The sequence below is a fragment of the Triturus cristatus genome, chromosome 3_2 (genome assembly GCF_964204655.1).
Source record: "Triturus cristatus chromosome 3_2, aTriCri1.1, whole genome shotgun sequence".
NCBI classification, from domain to species: domain Eukaryota; kingdom Metazoa; phylum Chordata; class Amphibia; order Caudata; family Salamandridae; genus Triturus; species Triturus cristatus.
Window position 1 is genome coordinate 380,282,964 of NC_140584.1, and position 25,719 is coordinate 380,308,682.

The 25,719-nt window shown below is 44.8% G+C and overlaps 2 protein-coding genes across 5 annotated transcripts in view; one reads left to right on the forward strand and one right to left on the reverse strand.

The window, feature by feature from the left end:
* The window catches only part of CDCA8 (cell division cycle associated 8), a 184,904-nt gene extending 174,057 nt beyond the window's left edge, over positions 1-10,847 (reverse strand). Inside the window, exon 1 of one of the 4 annotated variants that reach the window (XM_085647896.1) lies at positions 10,715-10,847. The gene's annotated coding sequence lies outside the window, so the exon portion shown is untranslated. The remainder of the gene's footprint in view (positions 1-10,714) is intronic. The other 3 variants (XM_085647898.1, XM_085647899.1, XM_085647897.1) reach the window with 3 other exon arrangements.
* Positions 10,848-11,246: 399 nt separating this feature from the next.
* DNALI1 (dynein axonemal light intermediate chain 1) overlaps positions 11,247-25,719 on the forward strand; it is a 211,792-nt gene continuing 197,319 nt past the window's right edge. Inside the window, exon 1 of the mRNA XM_085647900.1 lies at positions 11,247-11,446. Coding sequence (XP_085504026.1) covers positions 11,366-11,446 — 81 coding nt within the window. The 5' untranslated portion in view covers positions 11,247-11,365. The remainder of the gene's footprint in view (positions 11,447-25,719) is intronic.

Genomic DNA, 25,719 nt, shown 5'->3' on the forward strand with positions numbered 1-25,719 from the left:
TCACAATGCAGCGCACTTTGCAACTTGCCAGCTTATGGTACACCTGACACACAACAGCAACACCCATGAGGCACAGGGTCAGACTGATTTGCATATGGCCATGTCTGAACTGGGGTGGCAGAGTGGGCTAAAGAACGGTGATGGATCAAACCCAGATCTGTTGACTGGGTGTGAGTGTTTGATTGGTTCTGATGCTCCGTCCATCACCACCCCCTTTTGTACCGCTTTGTTCACCATAAGTTGGCAGGGTACGCTCAGACGTGAGTCCCTTGCTCACTTTGCCACTGGATTCAAGCAAGCCTGGCTGAAGGCGGCTGAAATGCCAGAAACCGGTCCTAGGAAGCTTGTTTCCGGTCCAGGGAAGGCATGGCTTGGCAGTTCGGGCTGGACTGTTCCCATGAGGCACAGGGTCAGACTGATTTGCATATGGCCATGTCTGAACTGGGGTGGCAGAGTGGGCTAAAGAACGGTGATGGATCAAACCCAGATCTGTTGACTGGGTGTGAGGGTTTGATTGGTTCTGATGCTCCGTCCATCACCACCCCCTTTTGTACCGCTTTGTTCGCCATAAGTTGGCAGGGTATGCTCAGACGTGAGTCCCTTGCTCACTTTGCCACTGGATTCAAGCAAGCCTGGCTGAAGGCGGCTGAAATGGCAGAAACCGGTCCTAGGAAGCTTGTTTCCGGTCCAGGGAAGGCATGGCTTGGCAGTTCGGGCTGGACTGTTCCCATGAGGCACAGGGTCAGACTGATTTGCATATGGCCATGTCTGAACTGGGGTGGCAGAGTGGGCTAAAGAACGGTGATGGATCAAACCCAGATCTGTTGACTGGGTGTGAGTGTTTGATTGATGCTCCGTCCATCACCACCCCCTTTTGTACCACACAACAGCAATGGCATGCGCTGCTCACATTAGTTTTGTGTGCGTGCAAGTCTAAACTTTTTTTAAAGCAGCAACCTCACACACCTCGCTGCACACGTGCATTTCCCTTGGCAGCGTGACGGCAACAAAAGTGAAAGCAACTGCGAGCAGGCAAACAGCGTGCGCAGACAGGGAGCGAGCAGCCGAGCAGTTATAAATCAAGCACGTGTTGGGAGACGCCATGCGTGTGCACATCGCCTGTCCGGGGGCGCACATGGTTGGTCTCCCTTCGCGAACGAAAGCGACAATAGAGTCTCACCAAGGCGAAGCAGCGCAAGCCCTGCGTTCGCTAGGCGAGACCTAAAAGGACTAAAAGGTAAGGGCGCCAGCACACACTCTTGTCAAACACCTTTTCCAAGCGAGAAGGGTTCTGTCACTCCGCCCCGACCGTACTTTAGCAGTGTTACTTGAGTGTAAAGCCTTTATGGTCATTCCTCGGAAGGTATCAACTCCTAGATCTACCAGTGATCTCCAGTTTCTCTGTCGACTAAATCGTAAGAAGCTTTCAGGTCCACAAATATTAAATGCAGTGATGACTTCCTCACCACCGTAAATTTGAAAGAGATCTGTATTAACCTGGTTCATGTTCCCTATACAAGGCCTAAAACCAGCTTGCACTTCCGTCGTCATTATGTTATGGGCTTCAACCCACCCCTGGAGGCAGTTGAGCAGGACTTTCCCCAAAATTTTACCTGCACCATCCAGGAGGAAGATCAGATAGTAGTTTGATGGGCTGTCTCGGTTGCCCTTCTTAAAAATTGGCACAATAATAGCTGAACACCATGAAGGTGGTACGGCGTTACCAGCAAGCACTGAATTATACACATTGGTGAGAATGTTGGCCTATCAGTGAGGTTCCTCATAATATATATCAATAGACACCAAATCTTGGCCGGGGACCTTGTGTTTCTTCATATCATTCAAAGCTCTTTCCACATCTGGTACTAGAATATTGATTACACAGGGCCCGTTGCAAGCATTTTCTCGGCCTGGCATAGGGACTATGGGATGACACTACATAAGGCGCTTAAGTGACTAATCCATACAGATGGCCCAGTGTTGGTTTCTGGGGTGTTTATTGACCCTTTCTCCGCCGGAGACACCAGTTCCCAAAATGTTTTGGAGGTTTTTTTCATGAGAGGCAAGGCGTTGGGTTTTGAAGTTAATTACTATGCAATCCCCTCAATTGATTTTGTGGAGTTGCCCACCCAGTGTACTATTCTGGCCATGATGATGTAGTTAGCAACATCATGGCATTCATGGGGGTGGGGTGGTAGAGATTAAACTTGGACACCCAGTGCCAAGCTTTGTTCATTAGTCGTAATCTTGATTCCATCTGGTAAGATTGTAATGGTGGACTATTAACTAATATCACCACAAATGGGCATGTGGCTGATGGGAGGTTCAAGTTAAACTTGTGGTGATGTTGTGAACTCCCTGTCTATCCCCTTGGATACCCTGTTTTTGGCATAGAAATATCTGTAGTGCTGTGAGACAGTAAAGCAGTGCCAGTCTGAGAGACTGAATCATAGCGAGCAATTCCCTGATTAGGTGTCAGTTTTTTGAGAGCCGCTAGCCAAGTGATCATACCCAGAGATTGGCCGAGTATTTAAACTACTTACTGCCATGGGATTAGCCGTCAGGTCTACCCCACGAGTGATGTTATCCTTACTTAGCCCCCCGCGGTTACCTCCCTGTTTCCCTGAGCCTGTGAGCACTCAGCCCCCTACCCGAGCGCTGCGTGTTGCTGATAGTAGAAAGAGTCTTTGCACTTACATTGACATATACAGCTAGCCTTCTGCACGGGTTCGACAGGCCTAACAATACTATCAGAAACTCTCTCCCTTACAAGCAGTGCTATATTAGCCTCGATACGTTCGAGACTCTTCATTACATGCTGCAAGAGTCGGGCAACAATGCATTCCAAATCTTGAATGTTTGTCCCTGGGTCTCTTACGATTTTTAAAGGAGACGCCTTACCCCCCTAGCTCCAGTGTTCACTTTAATCAGTCTTTGGGGCCTACTGCCCCTCTTCTTTTTTACCGGTGGCTCCTCAGGGGAGTCAGGAGACTCTTGGCTGCATGTGCCATTGAGTGGATGTTCTGGGACCAGTCACAATCTCATTTGGAATGGATAGACCGGCAGCAACTTCGGGTAACTCCTCATTGGAATGGGGGGCATGAGAGGGTAATAAGCTCACCTCACCCCCAGAGAACCTTCCCTCTATTTCTTTCGACAGCACGTCCGCTGCTCTCAGGAGGAAAGAGTCCAGCGTGTTGACGACCTCACTTCCTTGGTCTCACGGTGTGGCCTCTCTTCACCATATTCAGCAGCTAGGTCCCTGAGTGACAAAACCACCTTGGATGAGGGGTGGGGGCAGCCCAGCCTCCTCCGGACTACGACAGACGTGGACGGGCCCGCCCTTGGCCCTGGCACGTCCCATGCCGCAGGTGCGCGATGCGCTTTTAAGTGAAGCCAGCAGCAGGGGGGCTCGGTAGTTGTGGTCCCCCCACAACGGCTTCTCCTTCAGTCAGGCAGAATGGCAGGCAAACAGGCGGCTACTCAGCAGCGGGAGCGCAACACGCTTTTAAGCGCAGCCAGCAGCAGGGGAGTTTGGTAGTTGTGGTCCTCTGTCAACAGCATCTCCTTCAGGCAGGCAAACAGGCTAAAAGGCAGCTACTCAGCCGCGGGAGAGCAATGCGCTTTTAAGCGCAGCCAGCAGTACAGGGATTGGTAGTTGTGGTCCTCCCCCAACGGCTTCTCCTTCAGTCAGGCAGAACAGCAGGCAAACTGGAGGCTACTCTGCCGCGGGAGTGTGACGCACTTTTAAGCACAGCCAGCAGCATGGGGGCTCGGTATTTGTGGTCCTCCCCCAACAGCTTCTCCTTCAGTCAGGAAGAACAGCAGGCTAACAGGCGAAAAGATTCAATTGATGCAGCAGTTTTAGTTTTCAGAAGGTGTTTTTCCTCATCCCTATAGTCCCTGAATAACAATGTTTGTTGTGCGGTGCAATCTCATTGTACTAGAGCAGATGAAACACCGCCTTTCTTTCTTTGGCATGCCTCATCATACAAGTTAACCCTTGCTCTGCTTCCCTTCATCCAGCCTAGCGGGTTTAAGACCAATGGGCTTAGACCACAGGACCTTCAGGTCTTTTACCATCCCACTGTAGGCTGATAAGATTACACCATCATCATCAGAAGGGGAGTTCAAAATTACAAATCTATACTTAGACATTATACACTCTAGCAGTGGGAGTCTGCGAGAATATTTCTCACTAATCCACCTTATTCTCTTTCTATTAGATGGGGCAACCACACGCGCATAGCTCATCTCCATTGAATTCTTTGCTGTGCCTCCCCTCCTCGAAGCATAATTTCAGGCAGAGTACCACAGGGTTGTGGTCACTCTCATGATGACAGTCATATACAACTGTTCCCATCCCTCTATACTTATTAGGGTAAAATCAATTAATGATAATCATCTCCCATTGTTAAAAGTTGTCCTAGCGGTGCTATCTGAGGGAGAGCAGCCATTGATAAAACGTAGCAGATAGTTTATCGTCAGGAGATCAGAGAATGCACCTCCCTTCTTGGTGGATTTAAAATTGCTCATAGCTGACTCTGGGATACCTTGACTACGGTCTTCCATTAGGACCTCATTATTAATGATAGTATCGGATAGTTATGTGTTAATTCCACAAATTAATACCATATACTTCTCCCTATTAGCCTCCTCTTTCAGATTGTGGGAGGCCTCATCATCCCTGATACTACTGATGTAGTAAACAAAAGTTCCCCAAATCGCCAGGACCTCTGGGGGCCCGCTTTGTGGAATATACACATTCAGAATATCAACCACACCTGCTTTGGGCACATAAGGCAGATTCTCACATGTTGTACATTAGAAGACAGTGTAGCTACAGCCAGCTGCTCAATTCTGCATTTCAACTTACTTGGCACCCATAAAGTAAGCCCTCCCACAGGCCGACTCCTCCAAGGACGGGTAGCCTGGATTATTTTGTCAAGGAACTCATTTACACCGATTCCCTCAAGGGCCCATGTTTCTTAAAAACAGCATGTTATATTGCGTGATGTACTTCAGCCAATCCTCCTCCTCTGTTCCTGCGATACTCCATGATAAAACATATAATTAGTCATTGCTAGACTTGTCCATAATACTGGCTGCGAATAACCCGGTTGGAATCGGGGGCAGCTGACGCAGAGGGCAGGCTCTTCCATACTCAGAGTCCCATCTGGAGGAGTCTCCAGGTGTAGTTGCCAGCGCTGCTGCTACCCATTTCTAGTGTTTGTGGTCTGCCTTAGCTTGTTTGATCACTGGATTTGGAAACTTAAGTGTCCTCGGGTTATTGTAAGCAGTAATGCGCAGATTATTGTGGATACTCGGTTTAATACTCCTGCAAATGATTTACGATTGATGGGGCGCTCAGTGCCTGGGGAGGAGGGGCTGTTTGCAACCAATGTTGCACTGATGGAGTGGTATCTTCTCGTTCAGAACTTGGGCTTAGCTTTATGTCGACCCCAATGATCTGAAAATCATCTATATAGCTAAGAACCAGTCCAGCGAGACTGGGTAAGGTGAATTAGACCTTGGATGAGTAAACACTATTCCCTCTTAAGCCTGGCCCAGGTTGCCGATTAATCAATTTTACTCTCGTCATGTCACTTTACTGGACCACTCTTAGCTAGGCAATAACATTGAAAAGGGCTAGCAATCTTGATCTATTTAAAAATTGTTGAGCCGAGATCCACGAAAAGGTCAATAAATTCCAGGCAACATTCATCTTCTTCTCGGTTGGCTATGGTAGCACTGTCTGTCAGAGTTTCTTTTCCGTCTTCGGTTTGTCCTCCCTATTCCCTCCATGCCTTACAAAGATCGGACCATGGGGTGGAGGCTTGGTGCTGGCCTGGGAACACCTGTATGACCAACACACACTCCCAGGCTGACCGGCACCTAAGCTTTCCACAGGGTCATCAAAGTGCCAGGGTTTCTTAACTTACCATGTTGAGGCCTCTCAATAGCTCCTCTAATGGAGTCGACTTCTCCTCTTAGATTTCCTTTTTGGGTTGCACAGAGTGCTTTTTCATGCATATCATGGTGGTGGCTCCTTGGCCACCATCGTTCTGTAAAGGCACATCTGTTTCCAGCTAAGTAGTGTTATTTGCAATGCTTGCATCATTCTCTTCTCCAAATGTGCCGATAGAAGTTAGATCTTGGAAGATTGCACTTTCTGCTATTTCTGTGCTTTCTGAGTTCTCACTTGGGGTCGGGTCGGAGAGAAGACACTTTAGTGAGAAAATAGGAAAAGTAGGTTTGGTGCTTTGCTTTAATTTGCATTTGACCTTCTTCCTAATGCTTGCCGGTTTTGTAGTAGGGCTCGTACTTTTATCATTAAAAGTTTGTGATACGGGCTTCCTTGAGTACATGTTGAGAAGCCAAAGCAACCCACTGCAGTTCCTCTTGGCCCAGATTTGCAGTTCTTCATATTTGGGATGGTAATAAGAGCCCATACTTTTGCGTTATGGGGGTAGTACTAGTTTTAATTTCCTCATTTCGTTTTTCTGTCAAGGAAGCAAGCAATTTAAGGCAGCTTGGCATGCTAAGCTAATTTCAGTCGATCTAACGAGTTGGGTTAAGGGAATTTCCCTTTGGGCTATCAAATTTCCAATCCTATTTTCAGAGCCAGTCTGTGAAGCTGCATCTTGTTTCCTGCCTTCACGCACGAGGGCAAAAAGAATCAGAGTCAATAGGGATTCTCTATGGTCGGACCCATCTAAGGTTTTCTCTAGAAGCAAAAGAATTATGGATAAAATTCTATTGAGGGCATTCATTGGTTCTGAAATTATAAAACCTAGTGAGACTTCCAGATTGACTAAGGAACTTTCAGAGTATCCCTGCTAGCCGGTCTTCTGGAAGATTGAATCATCGAAGTGAAGGTCACGCATAGAGGCTCCACTACTTTCCTGAGGAAAGTATTCGATCTCCGCCTGCGCCTCAACAGTATTGACTAAGATGATAATGGTGTCCACATGATTTCCAGACCCCTCTGTTCTTGACCTTGCATGTACTGTGATGCTCGTTGGTACATCGGGCAAAGTGTAGTACAAGAACATTAGAGAGCTGGTGCTCAGAAAGTCACAGCATGGCATTTATCTTCCAGCCGATCAGATGGCGCTTTGGGCTGCGTCCTCCCATGAAAGATGTTTTGATGGTTCAGGGGATGGAGGATTGTTGACTTTGATAAACTTCTCTGCCAACACCTCATGCTCACTCTGTGGCAGAGCACCCAAGCTTTGCGAACCGTCCACAGAACCGTACAAACTTAGTTGTGTTTGTGCCTGGGCTTTTTGATACTCTCCTGTCCTCAAATTTAGACTCATGAGCACCCCTTTTAAGAATTTTTTTGCCACATATTTCTTCGCTGGGGGGAGCCAGCCCACTTTTGAGAGGGGACACCCCCAGCTCTCTCAATGTATCATTCCGGCTGTTTTTTGTAGTAGCCAGACTCTCCACTGCTCCAAAGGTTGGCATAGGTTCGGGATCTAAAATTGATCTTTTGGTAAAAGCTTGTTTTCAGCTTTGAAGTTAGTCTACTCATATTACAGTAATTTAAAAAAAAAAAAGAGGTAAATTTGCTTTGGCATGCTCTACATGCGTGGTTACGGCAACAGGCTCAGGTGTACTTAGGGTCCCTTTCCGCATGTTGTTCTAGACTCTTAGTGAGCGACTCTGAACCACCTTTTTTGAGCACCTATTTGCCAGGGTCATGGCGCGTTTACAGTAGACACAAAGTTCTTGGTATTAAGGGGGAAGAGCACTACTCTAGCCCTTCTCCAGGGCAGTTAGCAGTTGTGTCTATGCATTTTCTCTCTTTAGGTTGAAAATGTTGAGGGCGGGAGCACACCCATGGCCGCAAGCCGCACCCTATCATAGACGGGCTGTTTCTGCAGTCTGGGGGCTCAACCTGACACAGTGGCTCTATTGCCAATGGACTCTACTACAGCTGCTCCAGTTCGCTGAATGCACACCACAAATTAAATGAGCCCCACTGGCCCGCAGCACTTAGCACCTGAGTGGCTCACCTTGAGTCTTCTCTTGGTGTTCTTAAAATCTTCCTGTGGCCCAGTAGTCCAATAGCCCGCGAATTCCTTAGCGGCACAATGCAGCACGGGGCTGGGCTAATCCATCCGGCTGGTGTGTGGCAGGGCCAAGCTGCAAGACCCACCAGCCCCCAGCTCAGCAACCACAACAATCCGGCCCAGGAGAATGGAAGTCAGGGAGCAAGAATCCAAGAAGTTCGGGCAGCAGAATGAGGGCCAGTCAGTGGATGGGGGCTGAGTATAGCGGCCAGCCTCTGCGGTGTCCCTGAACACTGAGCTCCCTGTGATACGCTCACACTCCTATGTCTTGCGCCACCAGCAGGCGATATTATAAAAAGATACCGAAATCCATTCCTGCTACAACATCGATAAATGACATCTAATTTTGAGGACCATTAAAAACCTGGCATTAAACAGAACCAAATGTTATTGGGCAAACAACTCCATAAAAAAGGAAGTTGAGGGTATGGAATCTGCAAGCTAGTTCGCATCTATTCTCACTTTCCTCCAATACTGTGTGGGAGCTCTGCACCCCTTTGACAGAAGAAAAAAAAAACGAAGAAATTCAATGGCATGTCCATATGTTGGGTGGATCGGGGACAGTATTAACCTCAAAATCCTGAGGCAATATGTCCCAGAGACAAGGTTCAAAGCAGCATTTCAACATATAGTCAGTAAGTAAAGAACTGACTCAAACAGTCAATTCTAGAGCGGAACTTAGTAAAAAAAAAAAAAAAACACAAAGGTTTATTATAAAATTCAAAGGAATATCACAGAAATAGTAAAATGCAGTAATAGTGTCATTTGAATGCGTAAAATCATGTCCATTAAGGCTCTCAGTAATAAGAACAATGCAGAATAATAGGCAAATCAGAAACAGAGACTCAAATATGCAGCAAAATCAGCGAAAAATCAGGTAGTATCCCTAGGGGTTCAGGAAAAGTCTTCTGGCTCACCCACAAATAAAAGGGTTTATGTACAGTTTTTTTGGCATAGTAAAGTACAAACTCTGCCAAGTCAGCATGGTATAATCATTACACAAATCACATTTTTGAATTTGAAAAATGTCACAGCCCCCCTCACCTTAGCACTCACCCACAAGATGAATATTAATTACCACAAGAGATAATCGTCAACCGAAGGAGTAGGAAAAAAACTAGTTACATAAACAACAGTGAGCCCTTGTGAATGAATGGAACATCACATGCAAGCGAAGGTCCTTGGAAAATGTTGCAAAAGGATCTCTGCTAGCGAGTCCTTTTGGGAACAATATTGTCATACAAAATAAACAGTACACATCCTAGTAGTAGCACATGTAGTGCCAGGCAGAAATATAAACAGAACACATCGATATATCATCCATCTTGATTTAAATAAAGTAGAGGACCGAGATCTAGCTATCATAAGCCAAAAAAACAAACGTTAACATTTCCTAATTATGCTGTTTCCATTGTATTAGCTGCATTCTAGTATACACGTTAACTAAAGTGCAAATTAATTGCTCGGCACACTATTATTAATGCACATTTTGATTTCAACACACAAAAGCTCTCTCAACTGCATTTTTATGCGCGACTTCTAGTTTGCCAACACAAAGCTTACAGCGGGTCTACTAGCTTCATATAGCATCTCCCATTTAGGCCTACAAACCTACATTTGATCAAGTACGCCCTCCAGAAAGTGAATTGGATCCCTTTGCTGCCTCGTCTGCTATATGATGCACTATTTACATTCAAAGGCATAGTGTTATGGGAAATGCCACGGCACAACTTCTGGAGCTAGGTTCCAACCCTTCTTGATCTATCACACTGCTATGCGCTACGCCCCATAACACAATAACCGTACTTCGGTGGTCCTCATGAACAACATGTAAACATTTCTCAAATAGGATCAAAACAAAGACAACATCCTTCTAGCCATGCATCCTGCACAATGTAGCATGCTACCCACGTAGACAAGCGCTTCAACGCCCCCACAGAGGGGTAGTGATCGCTAAATAAATGTTGCAAGACAACACAACAACCACATCTGGATGGGGGAGGTGGGCGGGTGGCTTTGCTTAGCAGGTGATGTAATTGCATTTATATAGCGCTTACTACCCTTGACGAGGCATAGAAGCGTTTTGATTTTCTCTCATCTACTGCATACAGAAACTAGACAAATGTGTTTTGCAGTAGGTCAAATTGCATAAACAGAACAAGCAACTTTTCATGGCCCAGGCTAGCAACACAAAGGTCACACAGAAAAACAACTCCACACGCTGGTGTCAAATTTGCATTCCAAAACGGATAGCCAGTTTGCATTAGCTCAGTGTGAGTACTAGAAGAAAAAAAAAGGTTTTTGTAGCGAAGATGAGTCGGCTGTGAAAAAACGTGCCTACATTCAAGATTTACATACGAAGGGTATATACAATGAATGGGGAAATTGCTTTCCTTTATTATGGGTTACTGGTCTGTAGTATTTCTAAAAGCCCGTAACTAGACGCGGAAGTCTTTGTCTTAAACCGACAGCCTATGCCGTGTGTTGGAGATAGAATTAAATTACATTCAGAAACATCTCTCGCAAAACCACCGTTTTATGTAATCTCCTTCCCACCCCTGTTGGGCGCTAATGCTGATTTTCCTTATGCTTTTTTTTATAACGCACCCCCAGATTTCGGGCACTTCACTTACCACAAATACAACTACGCCAAAATCTGCTTGCAATTCAAATTCAAACTACCGCCGACTCCGCTCGACGCTCTGACGCCACACGCATCACGTGTGCTCATTTGCCAATGAGCTGCCGCAACGAGCTTCCAACTTGACCAATAAAAGAAGAGGACAAGCGTGGTAAACCTCTGTGGAGATAGGCGGTGGTTGTGTTATGCGCGAAGCGCGAGTGATTCTTGCCCACCGGTTGTACTTGTAAAAGTGTTATCGTATTATACATTTTGTGGCGGCCATCTTTGAATGAACCGTCAACTATCACCCAATTTTAAAGAGAGGCTTTATATCGACCCACTTCCCTAACTAGATCTTTTGTACTAGTGATACGTAACAGGTTTTATCGTAGTATATCATTTACGATGGCCATTTTTGAACGGCTTGTCAGCTATCACTACCAGACTGAAAGAGGGCTTTATATGTGCCCGCTTCCCTACCTACTATGACCGCCTGGTAAGGAGTGTAACCTTTTGAGTCCTGCCTCTGTTTCCTTAGTTTCCCTTTATGGCGTCTAGTTACCATAGTGACTGTCTACGGCTTCCCCAGGTCTCCGTGGTAGCAGTATTTTCGAGAGCGAGAGAGGGTTAGGTGTCTCGACACCCTGTGAGAGTTGCCAAAATGATTCCCCCTGCAGACTCCCTTCTACGGTATGATAACCCGGTGTTGGTGAGCAGAAACACGGAGAGGAAGTCCCCCAAGGTGAGATCGCAGGCCGCTCAAGCCTCTAGACCTTCGAAAGTTTCCTGCACGGGGACCATATTTTCAAACTATTTCTGTCTCCTCTTGTGGGACTCCGTACAAGACAACATTCCTAGTTATAAGTCAAAACTACACCAGAGGTGTTACTTTGCATTTCATCGTAAATATAAAATTCGCGATTCTGATTTTCGGTGACAAAATTAAGTGACGAGTCATAGCAAAATATCTCATTACCCTCATGCAGATAATTGTAAATGGTAAATTCGTATTAACATGCACGCAACGGGGTCGATGTTTTTTTCCGGTTTAATGCAATGAACTAGGACAGACTATCTGACAATTTTTACAAACAAGATTTACATTTTTGAATCGGTTGTCAAGAATCCTCCCAACAACTCTAAGACACAAATTTTGTCTTCCTGGTGTTCCATGTGGCATATACGAGTATAATAAGAGTATACATGTATTCATGTCTTAGTTACCAAAAACCATTCATGGAAAAGGAGTTACACACAATCGTCAGTTGTCATAAAAAGGACTCTTGGTACCCGTGGAGTCCTGCAACGGGGCTACAGGCTGCTTTAATAGAAAAAACCATCTCAAAGTTTCGTTGCAATTTAAAATTCCTCATAACAGTAAGGCCAGTGGGGGCACCGATTTCATCAATGGGTTATTAGGAAGTATGATGGACTTAAAGTGCAAAGAACCTCAAGAGCAATTCGTCAGACGGTGAGTCCACCACCACTTCCACAACTAGGTTAATGGGAGGAGAGAAAGAGCTAATGTGCAAAGTGGCAGGAGAGTAGCTCATTTGGCAGGAGCGGTTACTGCAAAATAAATTGGCCTTCACGCGCACAATAAGATCTCTAATACTATGATATTTCGTAAGGGGCGGAGGTATTCAATAGTTTTTCAGAAAGCTGCATGTATTTCATGAAGCTCGCTGCTAGGATGATGTACTTTGCTTTGAGGTAAGCCATTAATGCAGGTCTTCAGGAGCATATACCTAGTAGCTGAAATTGGGGTTTTAATAAGTAGGACATACCTTTCCAGTTACAAAATTGGGCAAATGGAGACACTATGCAAAATTTGTTCACTATAAAAAACGGCTGAGTGTAGAAAGGACGCTGAACTGAAATACAGCAAAAAGCTTTATTCATAACAGCCCCACACAGGTGCGGAGTGAACGTCTTGACAGGATAATGACAGTTGACAGTTGGGGACAGGGAACCCCAGGGCAGGTGGAATGTTGTGGCAACCAATGGGAGGGGAGGAGAAAAGGGATGCTCTCGCGCAGGAGAGCTCGTGAGCATCGGCTGCCACGCGCTAGTTACAGCCTGTGATATGATCGTGTAACAGTAAAGCATCATAACACATCTTCCTCTCTTGAATGCTTAACCTCTTCAGTGCCCATGACGAGATAGTCTCGTCATGGAGCACGGTCGCGCTGTGCCCATGACGAGACTATCTCGTCATGAACCCCACCCACTAATAAAACGCCCGGCACAGGAGGGGGAAAGGGCGTGGCACAGAAGGGGTTAAACGACATTCCAATACCAATGCAATATAATGTATAAATGTGCAATGTTAATCACAAACAAAATCATCATAACGTTTGGGTTTGTTGATGGTTCTGCCAAACCTACCCCTAGCTCTGTGAGGGTCACATACACATTCTGTGTCTGAGTGGGAATCGTTACTGGTTCTACCAAACCTTCCACTGAGGCACTGACCTTCAGATGCGACTTCAGAGTCAGAATGTGTATCATCCTCGCAACTCCGATTTAGCATTGGTGTGCGAGGACTGACATCCACAAACTGGTCCAATGTGTGACAATCAGAGGAGTTAGTGCCAGATGTGTGATCTTGTGCAAACCCATTACTAGACATAGATACGTGGTCTTTTGTGGTTTCATCATAATCGACCCACAGGTCTTTGCTGATTCTATCATTATGAAATAGATTCATTTGTTTGGCTTCAAGATGACATCTAGCTAACCTATTCATGTGCCAGACTTTGCCATCACTGAGTCTTGCTGCATTGTTGTAAAGTTTGCAGATGTGGAGGGGGCGGTGAATCGTCTTTCTCCCTTCCTGACTTTCCTTTCAAGGCGAACTTTCACTAGATACCCAATTCTAAATGAGTGTTCCTTTACACCATGTTTGGAGTCATACTAATCTTTATAACACTTCTGCGCCCTGACAATGTTTTTCCTAATAGTGTCCGGTGACCATTCCAATTGTTTTGAAGTTGGCATCCAACCCAAGTCTTTGCTTAAGGGTTGTCTGCTTCTCATGAGTACAAAAGGTGCTGTACCGGTACTGGCACATGGGGAAATCCTGAAGGCCCAAATAAGTTTGAATATTTCTTCTTCCCAATTGAGGTTGGCATTCCTCGATAATTGTATGTGTCCTTTTAAGACACGATTAAAACGTTAGATGAGGCCATTGCCTTCAGGATGGTAGAGTGAGGTGGTGTGTGTGGGTGATGCAATTCCTTTCAAGAAAGGACTTGAACGCTTCAGAGGTGAATTGTGGACCATTGTCGGTGAGCACACATTTGGGTAATCCTTCGCTCACGAAAAGCTTGTCCAGAAAGGAAATGACTGTAGAGCTGTCAACGCCGGAGACTATTTCTATATCGGGCCACTTTGAGAAGTGGTCCATGGCTACCAGCAAATACTTGATTTCACCATCATGTCCTTCAATGGGTCCGGCGATGTCTAATCCTATTCTTTCCCATGCCATTGCGGGGGGTGTGATAGGAGAGAGGGGAACTCTGGACGTCTTGAGGGTCTTGTCAGAATCGCTGCATTCCACACAGTTTCTTATCAGAACTTCAGTCTGTTTGTCAATGCCAGGCCACCAATAGTTGGTTCTGACTCTTTGCTTAGTTTTTGAGATGCCAAGGTGACCTATGTGACACAAATTGAGAATTTTGTTCCTGAGAGTGGTGGGGGCTATGGCTTTGCCAATTCTGTACAGCACACCATTCTCCAAACTTAGTTCATCCTTTATTTCCCAAAACGCTTTGGCATTATCATCGAGGTGACGTTTCTCAGGCCAGGAGAAGTTGATATACTTGCAAATGTCCTGGAGTGTGGAATCTCTAGCCATATGTCGTTCCCACTCCTCCGCCGAGATTCCGTCACGGTCCGTATTGAACAGTAGTGCTACCTTTTCAGCTTCATCTTGGTCGTCTGGATTTTCAGTGTGTGGTAGAGGTAGTCTGCTTAAGAAATCAGCTACTTTGTTCTTTACACCAGGCCAGTATTCTGCTGAGTAGTTGTAATCCAATAATTTGATCGACATTTTACTTAATCGTGGGGATGCATTTTGCAAACCAGAAGCAGACAGAATCTTAATCAATGGTTTGTGGTCCATGTGAAGGTGTACGTTGTATCCCCACAGGTAGGCTCTGAAGTAGTTGAACGCCCAGGTACAGGCCAGCATCTCGCGTTCAATCACTGAATACTTTTCCTCAGCAGGGGTGAGCGATCTGGATGCAAAGGCCACAACCCATTCATTGTTCTCATTGTCCTTCTGCGCAAGTACGGCACCCAGTCCTTTGTTGCTTGCGTCGGTAGTTAAAAAAATTTTGGCCTTCGGGTCAAAACCATTGAGAAACCGTGCATTACTGATTTCCTTCTTGATGGCGTCAAAGGTGTTCTGGCAATCCGGGAACCACTCAAATTTGGTTCTGTTTTTTTGGAGTTGTCTTAGATTGTACGTCTTTTCTGAAAAATTCCTAATGAATTTCGAGTAGTATTCAGTTAAACCGAGGAAGGCTCTCACATCTTCCTTGCCGGATGGACAGGGAGCATTGAGGATGGCGTCCACTAGGCCTTGTTTGTGTTTGATACCTTCATGGCTAATCGTGTGACCTAAGTATGTCACTTTGTTTTGGGATAGTTTACATTTGTCTAACTCTACTGTTAGCCCATGCGTTTTAAGTTTGTTCAATACTAGCCTGAGGCGTGAATCATGTTCCGATTGGGTGCTACCCATGACCAGGATGTCGTCTTGGAAAAACCTCACACCGTCAACGCCCTCAAAGATAGAAGTCATTATTCTTTGGAAAAGCGCTGCAGCCGAAGCCAGACCAAACGGTACTCTGGTGAAGCGGTAACATCCAAAAGGTGTAATAAATGTGGTGTACTTCTTGCTATCCACATGTAGGGGTATCTGGTAATACGCAGATTTTAAATCTATAATAGAGAATACAACCATATCATTAGTGGCATTGAACATTTCACAGATGCGAGGCAAGGGGTATTGGTCAACTATAATATTCTTGTTGAGGTCTCTGAGGTCTATGCAAAGTCTGAGTTTCCCATTGGGGCGTTTAACAACAACCAAGGGAGAAACCCACTCAGCAGATTCAACTCTTTCAATTATACCATCATGGACCAATCTGTTCAATTCCCGTTGGACGTCGCTTCTGACAGAAACGGGAAGATGTCTTACTTTGTGCATGCATGGAACTGCCGAGTCTTTTAGTTCAATTTTGTGTTGAAAACTGTTTAGGAAACCCACTTTGCCAGAGAATACTTCAGGAAAATCATTGTGCACGCTGTGTTTGTACGACTCATCAATGGACAAAACAGGGTCAGCATTATTGGGGTTGAGAATGATGCCAAGATCAGCTTGATCACTCCATCCCAATACCGAAGGTCCTCTTTTAGCAACAAAGAGTTTGCAGAGTGCTTTCCTGTTCTTGAATTCAAATTCCAGTTCACGGGTCCCTAAGAACTCTATGTTATCGCCTGTGTAACTCCTGGCAATAACGTTCGATTTTTCAAGAGTAGTTCCAATTCTGTCCACAAACTGTTGTTTCCAAACGTTCTCGTTAATTATTGTGAAAGTCGATCCGGAGTCAGCCATTATATTCATCGATACTCCACCCAATTTTATTTCACACATGGGTTTTCTTCTCTTGGAGGGAGTAAGTTCAAGTATGTCGTACTCTATGGAAAATACATAACTCATGTCGTCAGAATCAGAGTAGTCAGAATTCTCCGACTTGGAGTCGCTCTCCTCTTGTATGTGTTTCACGGGTTTGCTGTGTCTAGATAACTTTTTATTGCATGCTTTCGCAATGTGACCTGTTAACCCACAGGACGTGCACTTTTGATGTCTAGCTGGACATTTAATGAAGTCTGCCAAGTGGGAAGGAGACCCACAGCGATAACACTTGCGTTCCGTGTGCATCTTCTGATCCTTGGATTTAGGTATGTGATGTTCACTTTTCTTGCGAAGATCACGAGGACTTTCATGAGTAAAACCTTTAGATCTTATTTTGTTAGCATTGGATGACTTAATTGCTTTTACTATGTTAGGCTCCTCCAGGACTGCTTTGGAACATCGACCTGTAAGTTCTGCTTTTTTAACTAAAGTGACTACCTCCTTCAGAGGAGATTCACCATTGACCCAGAGTTTGTCTTGAATGTTTGGGTTGCTAGCGTGCATAACTATTTGATCACGTATAAACTCTTCTTGTAGTTGACCAAATCTGCATGTTAAGGCTAGGTTGTTCAAAGCGGAGACATATTCGTCAATGCTCTCATCTTTGCCCTGTTTCCTTCTTGAAAATTTGTATCGGTCCACAGCGACACACACTATAGGGGAAAAATGAGAATCTAAATCATCCAACGCATGCTGAAAAACATCATCACCTTCCCTAACTTTTTTTTCAATGCTGTTGTACGTTTTTATGCCACCTGGACCCAAACAATACAAAAGTACTCTTTTTTTTCTTCACAGGAGTGAAATCCTCATCCTCCACCGTTTCTATGTAATTACAAAAATACTCTTTCCACGGCATGCACGGTGCTCCTTTGAGGGGAAGAAAGGCTTGAGGTTGGGCCAGGTTCAAGGTACTTAACGCACACATGATGTACACTGATGGACAGAAGAAGCTAAAACACAAATCGTGAAGATAAGTTACTGGTTCTACCAAACCTTCCACTGAGGCACTGACCGTCAGATGCGACTTCAGAGTCAGAATGTGTATCATCCTCGCAACTCCGATTTAGCATTGGTGTGCGAGGACTGACATCCACAAACTGGTCCAATGTGTGACAATCAGAGGAGTTAGTGCCAGATGTGTGATCTTGTGCAAACCCATTACTAGACATAGATACGTGGTCTTTTGTGGTTTCATCATAATCGACCCACAGGTCTTTGCTGATTCTATCATTATGAAATAGATTCATTTGTTTGGCTTCAAGATGACATCTAGCTAACCTATTCATGTGCCAGACTTTGCCATCACTGAGTCTTGCTGCATTGTTGTAAAGTTTGCAGATGTGGAGGGGGGCGGTGAATCGTCTTTCTCCCTTCCTGACTTTCCTTTCAAGGCGAACTTTCACTAGATACCCAATTCTACATGAGTGTTCCTTTACACCATGTTTGGAGTCATACTAATCTTTATAACACTTCTGCGCCCTGACAATGTTTTTCCTAATAGTGTCCGGTGACCATTCCAATTGTTTTGAAGTTGGCATCCAACCCAAGTCTTTGCTTAAGGGTTGTCTGCTTCTCATGAGTACAAAAGGTGCTGTACCGGTACTGGCACATGGGGAAATCCTGAAGGCCCAAATAAGTTTGAATATTTCTTCTTCCCAATTGAGGTTGGCATTCCTCGATAATTGTATGTGTCCTTTTAAGACACGATTAAAACGTTAGATGAGGCCATTGCCTTCAGGATGGTAGAGTGAGGTGGTGTGTGTGGGTGATGCAATTCCTTTCAAGAAAGGACTTGAACGCTTCAGAGGTGAATTGTGGACCATTGTCGGTGAGCACACATTTGGGTAATCCTTCGCTCACGAAAAGCTTGTCCAGAAAGGAAATGACTGTAGAGCTGTCAACGCCGGAGACTATTTCTATATCGGGCCACTTTGAGAAGTGGTCCATGGCTACCAGCAAATACTTGATTTCACCATCATGTCCTTCAATGGGTCCGGCGATGTCTAATCCTATTCTTTCCCATGCCATTGCGGGGGGTGTGATAGGAGAGAGGGGAACTCTGGACGTCTTGAGGGTCTTGTCAGAATCGCTGCATTCCACACAGTTTCTTATCAGAACTTCAGTCTGTTTGTCAATGCCAGGCCACCAATAGTTGGTTCTGACTCTTTGCTTAGTTTTTGAGATGCCAAGGTGACCTATGTGACACAAATTGAGAATTTTGTTCCTGAGAGTGGTGGGGGCTATGGCTTTGCCAATTCTGTACAGCACACCATTCTCCAAACTTAGTTCATCCTTTATTTCCCAAAACGCTTTGGCATTATCATCGAGGTGACGTTTCTCAGGCCAGGAGAAGTTGATATACTTGCAAATGTCCTGGAGTGTGGAATCTCTAGCCATATGTCGTTCCCACTCCTCCGCCGAGATTCCGTCACGGTCCGTATTGAACAGTAGTGCTACCTTTTCAGCTTCATCTTGGTCGTCTGGATTTTCAGTGTGTGGTAGAGGTAGTCTGCTTAAGAAATCAGCTACTTTGTTCTTTACACCAGGCCAGTATTCTGCTGAGTAGTTGTAATCCAATAATTTGATCGACATTTTACTTAATCGTGGGGATGCATTTTGCAAACCAGAAGCAGACAGAATCTTAATCAATGGTTTGTGGTCCATGTGAAGGTGTACGTTGTATCCCCACAGGTAGGCTCTGAAGTAGTTGAACGCCCAGGTACAGGCCAGCATCTCACGTTCAATCACTGAATACTTTTCCTCAGCAGGGGTGAGCGATCTGGATGCAAAGGCCACAACCCATTCATTGTTCTCATTGTCCTTCTGCGCAAGTACGGCACCCAGTCCTTTGTTGCTTGCGTCGGTAGTTACAAAAATTTTGGCCTTCGGGTCAAAACCATTGAGAAACGGTGCATTACTGATTTCCTTCTTGATGGCGTCAAAGGTGTTCTGGCAATCCGGGAACCACTCAAATTTGGTTCTGTTTTTTTGGAGTTGTCTTAGATTGTACGTCTTTTCTGAAAAATTCCTAATGAATTTCGAGTAGTATTCAGTTAAACCGAGGAAGGCTCTCACATCTTCCTTGCTGGATGGACAGGGAGCATTGAGGATGGCGTCCACTAGGCCTTGTTTGTGTTTGATACCTTCATGGCTAATCGTGTGACCTAAGTATGTCACTTTGTTTTGGGATAGTTTACATTTGTCTAACTCTACTGTTAGCCCATGCGTTTTAAGTTTGTTCAATACTTGCCTGAGGCGTGAATCATGTTCCGATTGGGTGCTACCCATGACCAGGATGTCGTCTTGGAAAAACCTCACACCGTCAACGCCCTCAAAGATAGAAGTCATTATTCTTTGGAAAAGCGCTGCAGCCGAAGCCAGACCAAACGGTACTCTGGTGAAGCGGTAACATCCAAAAGGTGTAATAAATGTGGTGTACTTCTTGCTATCCACATGTAGGGGTATCTGGTAATACGCAGATTTTAAATCTATAATAGAGAATACAACCATATCATTAGTGGCATTGAACATTTCACAGATGCGAAGCAAGGGGTATTGGTCAACTATAATATTCTTGTTGAGGTCTCTGAGGTCTATGCAAAGTCTGAGTTTCCCATTGGGGCGTTTAACAACAACCAAGGGAGAAACCCACTCAGCAGATTCAACTCTTTCAATTATACCATCATGGACCAATCTGTTCAATTCCCGTTGGACGTCGCTTCTGACAGAAACGGGAAGATGTCTTACTTTGTGCATGCATGGAACTGCCGAGTCTTTTAGTTCAATTTTGTGTTGAAAACTGTTTAGGAAACCCACTTTGCCAGAGAATACTTCAGGAAAATCATTGTGCACGCTGTGTTTGTACGACTCATCAATGGACAAAACAGGGTCAGCATTATTGGGGTTGAGAATGATGCCAAGATCAGCTTGATCACTCCATCCCAATACCGAAGGTCCTCTTTTAGCAACAAAGAGTTTGCAGAGTGCTTTCCTGTTCTTGAATTCAAATTCCAGTTCACGGGTCCCTAAGAACTCTATGTTATCGCCTGTGTAACTCCTGGCAATAATGTTCGATTTTTCAAGAGTAGTTCCAATTCTGTCCACAAACTGTTGTTTCCAAACGTTCTCGTTAATTATTGTGAAAGTCGATCCGGAGTCAGCCATTATATTCATCGATACTCCACCCAATTTTATTTCACACATGGGTTTTCTTCTCTTGGAGGGAGTAAGTTCAAGTATGTCGTACTCTATGGAAAATACATAACTCATGTCGTCAGAATCAGAGTAGTCAGAATTCTCCGACTTGGAGTCGCTCTCCTCTTGTATGTGTTTCACGGGTTTGCTGTGTCTAGATAACTTTTTATTGCATGCTTTCGCAATGTGACCTGTTAACCCACAGGACGTGCACTTTTGATGTCTAGCTGGACATTTAATGAAGTCTGCCAAGTGGGAAGGAGACCCACAGCGATAACACTTGCGTTCCGTGTGCATCTTCTGATCCTTGGATTTAGGTATGTGATGTTCACTTTTCTTGCGAAGATCACGAGGACTTTCATGAGTAAAACCTTTAGATCTTATTTTGTTAGCATTGGATGACTTAATTGCTTTTACTATGTTAGGCTCCTCCAGGACTGCTTTGGAACATCGACCTGTAAGTTCTGCTTTTTTAACTAAAGTGACTACCTCCTTCAGAGGAGATTCACCATTGACCCAGAGTTTGTCTTGAATGTTTGGGTTGCTAGCGTGCATAACTATTTGATCACGTATAAACTCTTCTTGTAGTTGACCAAATCTGCATGTTAAGGCTAGGTTGTTCAAAGCGGAGACATATTCGTCAATGCTCTCATCTTTGCCCTGTTTCCTTCTTGAAAATTTGTATCGGTCCACAGCGACACACACTATAGGGGAAAAATGAGAATCTAAATCATCCAACGCATGCTGAAAAACATCATCACCTTCCCTAACTTTTTTTTCAATGCTGTTGTACGTTTTTATGCCACCTGGACCCAAACAATACAAAAGTACTCTTTTTTTTCTTCACAGGAGTGAAATCCTCATCCTCCACCGTTTCTATGTAATTACAAAAATACTCTTTCCACGGCATGCACGGTGCTCCTTTGAGGGGAAGAAAGGCTTGAGGTTGGGCCAGGTTCAAGGTACTTAACGCACACATGATGTACACTGATGGACAGAAGAAGCTAAAACACAAATCGTGAAGATAAGTTCCTCTGTGTATGTGTCACAGAAGAAATTAATTACGTTGACACGCTGGCGTGAAAAGATGACAGGGTTGACCAAAAGGTGACAGTCATAAAATGCTTTAAAGTCAGTGTGCAGTGGACAGATTTAACCATAAACTATGCTGCAAATATTAAATGTTGTCACAGGAACGTGAAAACTGTCAGTAGCTTGCTTATGTAAATCGAAGTGGTGTGCACATCACCGTAAATGTGCCGGTATGGGGATCGAACTCATGAGCTTGAATGCAGTTTCCACAAAATGGCGCCTGACGCTGCGTTTCAATGACGTGGGCGGCAAGCGTCGAAGTGCGTGAAGACTCCCTGACAGGAGGAAACAGCTGCGCACGAAGGTGAGAGCTGGGTAAACAAGGCAGTCTTAATACCTGCTGAAAAGCAGTCATGCGGAGGGCGGAGCACGCAAACGTCAAAGCTGAATGGGAGGATTAGTTTGAGGCGCGGGGAGGGCGCGCTCAGAAAGGATAGCTCCTACCTTGAGCCAGCAGCAGGCACGAGTGAGGGGGCAGGAACACCACGGAACGTGAGGATGTTCAACAATCGATCATGAAGTCCTCTGATTAGCGCACAGACTAGCAAGAAGGCTGAGGCACCTCAGGCAGAAAGGATACGTTGGACTTACATCTGGTAAGTCATATCGCCATCCGTGATGCAAGCAGGTGTGAGTTGGATCTTGAAGGGTAAAAAAAAAAAAATTCTCGAAACTCAAGACGCTCAAATCAGGATAATCAGGAGAATCCGCAGTGGGGCTGTCCGTTGTAAGTGAGTCCGCTCGTCGCCACTTGTATAAAGGACGCTGAACCGAAATACAGCAAAAAGCTTTATTCATAACAGCCCCACACAGGTGCGGAGTGAACGTCTTGACAGGATAATGACAGTTGACAATTGGGGACAGGGAACCCCAGGGCAGGTGGAATGTTGTGGCAACCAATGGGAGGGGAGGAGAAAAGGGATGCTCTCGCGCAGGAGAGCTCGTGAGCATCGGCTGCCACGCGCTAGTTACAGCCTGTGATATGATCGTGTAACAGTAAAGCATCATAACACTGAGCCTGAAGAGTGTTAGCACTTTTTCTTTTCCCAATAAGTATGCAGCCTAAAGTTGTCAGACCACCTCATGTGTTATATGATGAGTTTCCATTTGACCTATTTCGACATGCAACACATAAAATTGGTTGTCGACCCGGTATCTCCTAGTTCTTAAAATCAGCCAAGTGTTTCTGAGATGTGTTAACTTTTGTTTGTCATAAAGGTGGATTTCTGCCGCATAACATTGGAGGTTAAACATTTAAAGGTTGTGAAGGTGACCGGCGCTAACTACAGGGCTGCTGTCTTTAAGATCTGTAGCGACTGGTCTAGATAACTGCTGACTTGCTTCCTGCACTTGCAATTTCTAGCGACAATTGGCTTTGCAGTGTGTTTTCCCTTGCGGAGCATTGCTAAAACAAGTTTTCAGAAAGGCCCCTTGTCTTTCCAATGTTTGGTTGGTTAGGCCAAACTCCATTCGAATTTGTTCTGGGAAGTCATGCTTTGGAAGGTTGAAAACTCCTGTAGGTGCTAACTAGAAGTTTGTCCAGTAAATTGGAAACTCTTCCAAACATAACATCTGATCCATATACTGTGGTAGGGTGTAGTTTAGAATTTTTAACTTTCAATAGAGGTTGAGGAAGGAGCCCAGGAATTTTTTTAAGAGCTTCAGGGACGTATGAGGTAGAGAAACTGCTTTTGATTTTATTGACTCCTTGTGGGGCAGGAAGGTTCTGCGTTTGTCTACAACCACTCTCAAGTACTTATATTCGACTGCTGTTTTATTCAAAAACTATTTTGATGCCACTGACCTGACTAGTTTTTCTGCCGGTTATAATTATTCTGGTTTTCTCTAGGTTGGTGGTAAGCCCATTGCACTTAGTTTAGTCATTCAATCTGTCCAAGATTTGTTGGAGCCTCACCCTGGTTTTTGATATTAGGAGGGCATCATCAGCATAGGGAAGGTAGATGATTGGTTTGTCTCCAAGTCTGGGGGTGTGTGCATTTACTTCTCTTAAATCAGTCATGAGATCAGCCAGAAATATGTTAAAAAGCAATGGGGTTAAAACAAAGCCTACTTTCAAACCTGTCCGTGTTTTTATTTTACGGGTTAAGGAACTGCCATCTCCTGTTTTGACTGGAGCAAAGTATTTGAGTACAGTGTGGCAATACTCTTCAATAAGAGGGGCTGGGTGTTTCTTACTGCTAAATTCTGGCATAAGATGCTATGTGGGACCGATTCAAAGGCAGTTTTGTGTTGTGATGTGTATTTAGTCTCTTCGCTTTGTGCTAACGTGTCTCGTGGGGTTGCTGTGGTTTCCATGGAATGCTGCTGGCATTCCAGGGAGTCCAGGCATTCTCTGAGGCACGGTTGTGAGATGAAGCAGGCTGGGATCCCAGTCCATGCCGAAGAGCATCAATAAACCTGCCTTCTAGACTTCAAGGCACCTGTCTTCATTATTCTCAACATTTTGGCGAGGATTGCCTGTCCTCTTCAACAGCGGGGAGCGAATCCACGGTGTTTCTTCACTTCGACTACATCGGCGCTCCAATCTGCTTGCTGTCTTCTGCAGCATCGCTGGATCAAGTCTTCCTGTCATCGCTGGGTCAGATTTCTGTGTTGTGCCCAGAACCGTCTATTAAAAAAGCATCAGGTACTGTTCTTTTTACTTTATTCAGAGCGGTTATACGCTCGCGCTGCTTCTCATAATCCGGGCTCGCGCTCCTTCATAGCGCGTTCCCTGGCAACCGCTCCACCACGAGATACTTTACGCGTGAAAGGCACATCGCTACGCTCTTCTCGTCAACATCAACACATACACGTTGACATGACACCATCTTAGGTGTGTGTTTTTTCCTGTTCTGATCCTATCTGCCCAACCAACGATACGATCCGCCTGTACTGATTGTTTTCTATTGACTTCGTCATACGTGTTTACCTCCAATTCCTCTGCAGATCATTACGGTGATCTGCACACCCTTCGTACGCTTATCCCTTCCTCAATATACACGGTGCATACACAGTGATCTGCACACTTTGCCTCATAATTCCCTCAGATCAACACGGTGATCTGCACACCTGTGTTAGTTTCTTCCTCATCTCGTTTGGTCCTTCACAACAACATTGTGATCTGCACACTCCTGCCTCACAATCCAGTGCAGGTCAATACAGTGATTTGCACACCAGGTCTAATATTATATGCTGTGTATGTGGTTTCCCACATTTAATTTTATGCTTCATTTTCGCCAGTGATCTACACACTCCTGCCTCACTATCCAGTGCAGATCAATACGGTGATTTGCACACCAATTACTCTACTATCTGCTGAGCTGTCATTCACCACATCTCATCTGTACGCCTCATTTTCGCCTATTTTCGTAGCTCAGTTCTACAACGGCATGGCAGCTAGTCAAATGGTTTCAACGCCCCCCATTTTTTTATCAGAAGGCAAAGCACCATTTATAGAATGGGAAGAGTGGATTGGCATTTTTGAAAACATATTGAAGCCATCGATGGACTCAGATTTCAAGCTACAAGGAAAAAAGCTTTGCTGTTAAATTCATTAGGAAAAGAGGGCCAAAACTTATTTAAGTTTTTACTTGAGGTTATGGAGGCTGATGGTGAGTCTATTGATAACCCATATTTTGAGGCAAACAACAGACTCGGAAAGTACTTTGGTAAACAAGTTAACATTGTAATGCAACGTCACAAGTGTTATTTGTTACCGCAAATGGAAAAAGAAACAGTGGATCAAATGATAACACGTTTACGAGAACTGGCACTCAAATGTGACTTCGGTCCTATGACTGATCAGATACCAGCTAATTGGCAATGTAAAAACAAGAGAATGCAAGAGAAACTGTGGGCCGCTAGAAATCCCACCTTGCTAGAGGCTCTCTATTGCTAAAATTGTAGAAAAATCTGATAAATGTATAAGAGAAATGCAAAAGTTAGAGACAAAAAAAGAAGACACTGTAAATGTTGTTGGTAAGAAGGATAACCAAGTAGAGAGGGAGCACAAACTA